The 4,357-nt window shown below is 41.7% G+C and overlaps 1 protein-coding gene across 1 annotated transcript; it reads right to left on the bottom strand.

The window, feature by feature from the left end:
• Positions 1–1,044: 1,044 nt before the first annotated feature.
• LOC118849011 (sideroflexin-3-like) lies at positions 1,045–3,488 on the bottom strand. Its single transcript, XM_036758079.1, has one exon. The coding sequence runs from the start codon at positions 3,381–3,383 to the stop codon at positions 2,388–2,390; it is 996 nt and encodes a 331-aa protein (XP_036613974.1). The 5' UTR covers positions 3,384–3,488; the 3' UTR covers positions 1,045–2,387.
• Between the last annotated feature and the right edge of the window lie 869 nt (positions 3,489–4,357).

Raw genomic sequence — 4,357 nt, forward strand, 5'->3', positions numbered from 1 at the left:
TACACGACCCCATATGCTTTCTTCCCTTCCATTGCACATATTTTTAACTTCATTTCCTCAATTTCTCAATTTTGAAAAAAAGCATTTTAAAATACTTTTAAATGTACAAAAAATCCCTATCAACACACATCAACTTGTTAATGAAAATTCCTGATTCTGATTCATGGACTCTATTCTGTTTTCATATGTTTCCTTTCTTAGTCAGTACTTCATTATCAGCCACTGAGTGATACTCTTGACATCACTGTGTAATCTGTTATTTTCTTTTCCTTCTTCAGCATATGCCTTTTCAGTATAAGATTTGAGCGCCTTCTTCCCACTGCAAACTCACCACTACCCGCATACTCTGGACTCCCTGAAAGCAAAACATTGCTGAAAATAGTCATAAAACTATGCAGATGGAGTCAATGGAAGAATGTTGCTTCATACCTTCAAGACTTTCAATAGGGCTGGGAATTCCTTTTAGTTTTTATTTATGAACACCTTTTCACAGTTTTCTGTGTAGTGACCATTCCAAAGCCTCTCTTTCCTGAGGGTCCCAGTGTTACCTCATCTCTTATTCTTTGCAGATTACCTTTCCTCAAGTCCTACTCTCAACATTTAAACCAAGTACCAAGCAGTAGCCACCGCTAGGCTAAGTGCTAGGGATGCAAAGAAAAAGGAAAAAGAGTTCCTACATTAATGAAGCTTATTGACATTTTAAAAAATATTTTCATCCTTTTTTTTCTTCCATCCCAAGGCTTTCTTATCTTACTCCATTTCTTCCTGCCTTCTCTGAGACTTTGTTCCATTAATAAATCCTCAGATTCTTTCATTTCCATTGTCTCAATTACTCTTTCCCTTCCATCTACACACATGTTCCCCTGGGATAGAAACCTTCCCTGGCTCTAATATTCACTTCACCAACTTTCCAATTTTATTCTTTCATTTTGGGGAGAGTATTTTCACATTTATTACTTCCATTTTACTATATAGATTTAAAATTGTGTACCTTTAATATGTGAGCAGTTTGTATGCTGAAAAGGTCAAAAAAGTATACATTTTCTAAAGTATCAGTTTTATTTCGGTATGAACACTTGCATCAAGGGAGCCATTGCTGGTAGTAGTTGGGAGAATGAGAAGGAGAGATAGAGAGCAAGATTATAGGTGAGAGGGGCTTTGATTGTAAGCGGTACCCCTGAGCTTCCTCTGATCTACCACATTTGGGCTCAATCATGATGATAAAGGTCTTATGTTATCTGAGATGAATGATGGAAAGTCTCAGACATACCCACCCACACCAGATACCCTCCACCATTCATATGCCATCACTACTAACTGTCCAGAGACTAAGGTTGGGAGAAGGCATCAAACTGTGGGCTGAAAGAGGCTTTTAATTAATTTGAAACCCAAAATTCAAAGAACAAAAAATGTTTGTTAATGCTGTGGGCTCCCCGTTACCTAGGACTATGTTGGCTCTGATAGCAACAGAATCACGCATAAGGATACACCGTTACAGAAATATGGATATGCCAGACTCATACAAGTAGACCCTCATAGACATTCCAGTATAATCATGTACTTACAACAGACAAACTGGTGTCATAATCACAATCAGAGACACAAGTCCAGTCACTTAAACTGTGGGTACACATTCACAAGTGATCGCCTGACCTTTGTTCTCCCCAAGACAGGGTGTGGGTGGGGAGCCAGTATGAACTCATCCTTCCTGGATCCTGCAAAGGACTGGGTGAATTCTTAAGCTGGAGAGTATTTAGGTCCTGGTATCACCACCTGCCTCTCAGTCTTCACAACTTCATGTACATCCTGCGGTTGCTCTGCTTCATTCGAGAGAAAAACTCTCTCCAGGCAATCAAGGGAACACAAACAAACACATATATACACTTTGTTCTAATGGGAAGGAGAGGGTTGGATGTCCCTATGCGAATTTCTTTTCTGCTCCCCCCCCCAACCCTGAGTTTGTAGAGAAAAACTTGGGATATCAGGAACTGAGTAAACAATTTCTAGCCCATAATGCTGCCCACCCCCCAAGCCAGTATGGGACAAGGTCCTGAAAGTTCACACTGGCTACTTTTTTTGTTCTTCTGTAACAGCCTGGTGGATACTTTCCACCACCATTACCCTTAATGGCTGTGTGTCATCCCCTGATCTTTAGGACTTGATGGGAGGAGGGGGTGTATGCCTTTTCAGTACAAGAAAAAGGTAAGCTTCAGTTGTTTAGATTCTAGGGGATACTGGAGGTACATCCCCTGAGAGCAGGATAGAGCAGAGAGCATGAGTGAGAATTAGGGAGGGCAGAAGAGATACCACAGCTGAGATGCAGCAGAATCAGTGGCAGGAAGCTAGAGGTTGTGGTAGGAGTGAAGAGTCTTGGGATAGACTTCCTCTCATAGTCCCTTGTTGAAGTAAACAACCTCAGTGTTTGGGCTCTTTTCCTTGATCTGAGCTCTGAGCTCTGGCTCTAGGTTTTTCACTAGAATGGAACTCCTTTGGGGAAAAAGTGCACAGCACAGGGGAGTGGCAATCACCTGAAGAATGCCGATCAACCCCACCTGCACAGTGGCTGAGAGCCATGGTCTTTTCTTCAAGAAGTCTTTTTTCTCCAATTCATTCATAATTAGAGGAGGTATGGTCAGAGAAGGGAAAGCCATTGTGATCCGGGATATCACCACCTGGAAGATGCCCTTCTGAGCTGCCCTTGAAGAATAGCCTAACTTATGGCCAGTGTCATCAGTCACGGGGACTCCCATCTGAATCTCCCTCTCCCGCATCAGTGGGATGTTGATGCAGTTGGCAGCACACACAGCCGTTAGTGGGATGAAGCGGCCAACCAGGCTAGGTAGATGTCCGGTGAGGGCTTTGAGTCCCAGAGCAGTGGCCACAGCCCCAGTGGTAGCACTCATGTAAGCTACTCCCAGCTGCCTCTCGGTAGCTGTTACATTTCCGTTTCTATTGGAGTAGTTGACAATAGCATTGAAGGACTGGTTCACCCACTGCCAGAACATCACAGATACAATGCTCTTATGGAAAGTGAGCATGCAGCCACACAGGATCATATTCATGGGCGCTTGGGCTGACATTCGGCCAATGAGGTAGATCTTCTGGTCAGTGTCAGGGTGGAAGGCTGAGTCATATTTATACTTGGCCTTCCATAGCTCATCTTCGGTCAGCCCAGGGGTCACGATCCCGGCCTTGTAGTTTTTCACAATGGTTTGGGCATCATACAGTTCCTTGTCAGATAGTAGAAGGTTCAGGGGGTTGGTGACAGTGAAGAAATGCCTAGCTCGGCCCACAAAGGTGTTCTGGTCCCATCGAGGATCACGGATGTTGATGTCCAGAGGCAACTCAGCTGTCTTCTGACCAGGCCATTTTGGGTTAGCCATGGCTTTGGATAGAGTCCTGAAGTCTTAGAACTCCTTCAGCCTGGACCTGAGACTTGAAGGAAGCCAGGGAAGCCAGAAGAGATGAACAGCAGTTCCTTGGCAGTTAAGCTTAGAACCTTTTCAACTTGTGAGCCTCAAACCTAGGAACCTCCACCCAATCTTTGAGCCTGGAACACTTTTAGGAAGGAAGGAAGTAAGGAAGGCTAAAAAATACTTTTGAAGAAATAATATAAATCAACTTAGAAGAATTCAAGCTAATACCCTTTTCATAGGTAGCTGGAAGGGACAGAAAAAGAACTATTATTTCATAAGAACTGTTAAAATTTATGTGAAAATAAACCTTTAAGAATGTATTTTATTTTGCCAAGTAAAATTATGTTCATGGGGGTAATAGACAATAAACATGAGAGTATCTTATTTATATCTTTAGTGTGACCATAATGGTATAATCTTTGGTATGAAAAGGCCTGAAATTTACCTCTTTTCTTCTCATATTTCCTTTGAAGAGATCCTCAGTGTACATGGTGATGAATCTCATAAAGATTTTATAATGATTAAAAAGTAGGCATGTAGGTCACTGGTTACTGATGTTATCCTCAGTTACCTTTTTGAGAGCCATACTATCCATAATATTTTTTCTTTTAGTATCTTACCTTACTGACCTATCATATTGTGTCTTGTGTGCATATATTTCCTCAAGCTACAGTATATTTGTTCTTTCTAGGCACACTTCCCAACTTTGTTCCTAATTTTAACTTTTTCATTTAACAAACCAGAGACTGAAGTCTTAGTTTGCAAGGGTCTAAATGGCACTGAAGATGAAAGTAGATTGTTAGAAAAATCTTGGCACATATCCATTTTATGTCTGTTTGTTGTCTTTGTGCTAGGCTTATCTGTGGATATGCTTGTGATAATGTGGTTCCTTTGAGTATTAATAAGTTTTCTAGAGCTCTTTTCCTTCCACTTGCCATGCT

This window comes from Trichosurus vulpecula, chromosome 4 (genome assembly GCF_011100635.1).
Source record: "Trichosurus vulpecula isolate mTriVul1 chromosome 4, mTriVul1.pri, whole genome shotgun sequence".
NCBI classification, from domain to species: Eukaryota; Metazoa; Chordata; class Mammalia; order Diprotodontia; family Phalangeridae; genus Trichosurus; species Trichosurus vulpecula.

Excerpts from the sequence above, each read along its gene's own strand:
- LOC118849011 (XM_036758079.1), bottom strand. The coding sequence starts at position 3,383 with ATGGCTAACCCAAAATGGCCTGGTCAGAAGACAGCTGAGTTGCCTCTG.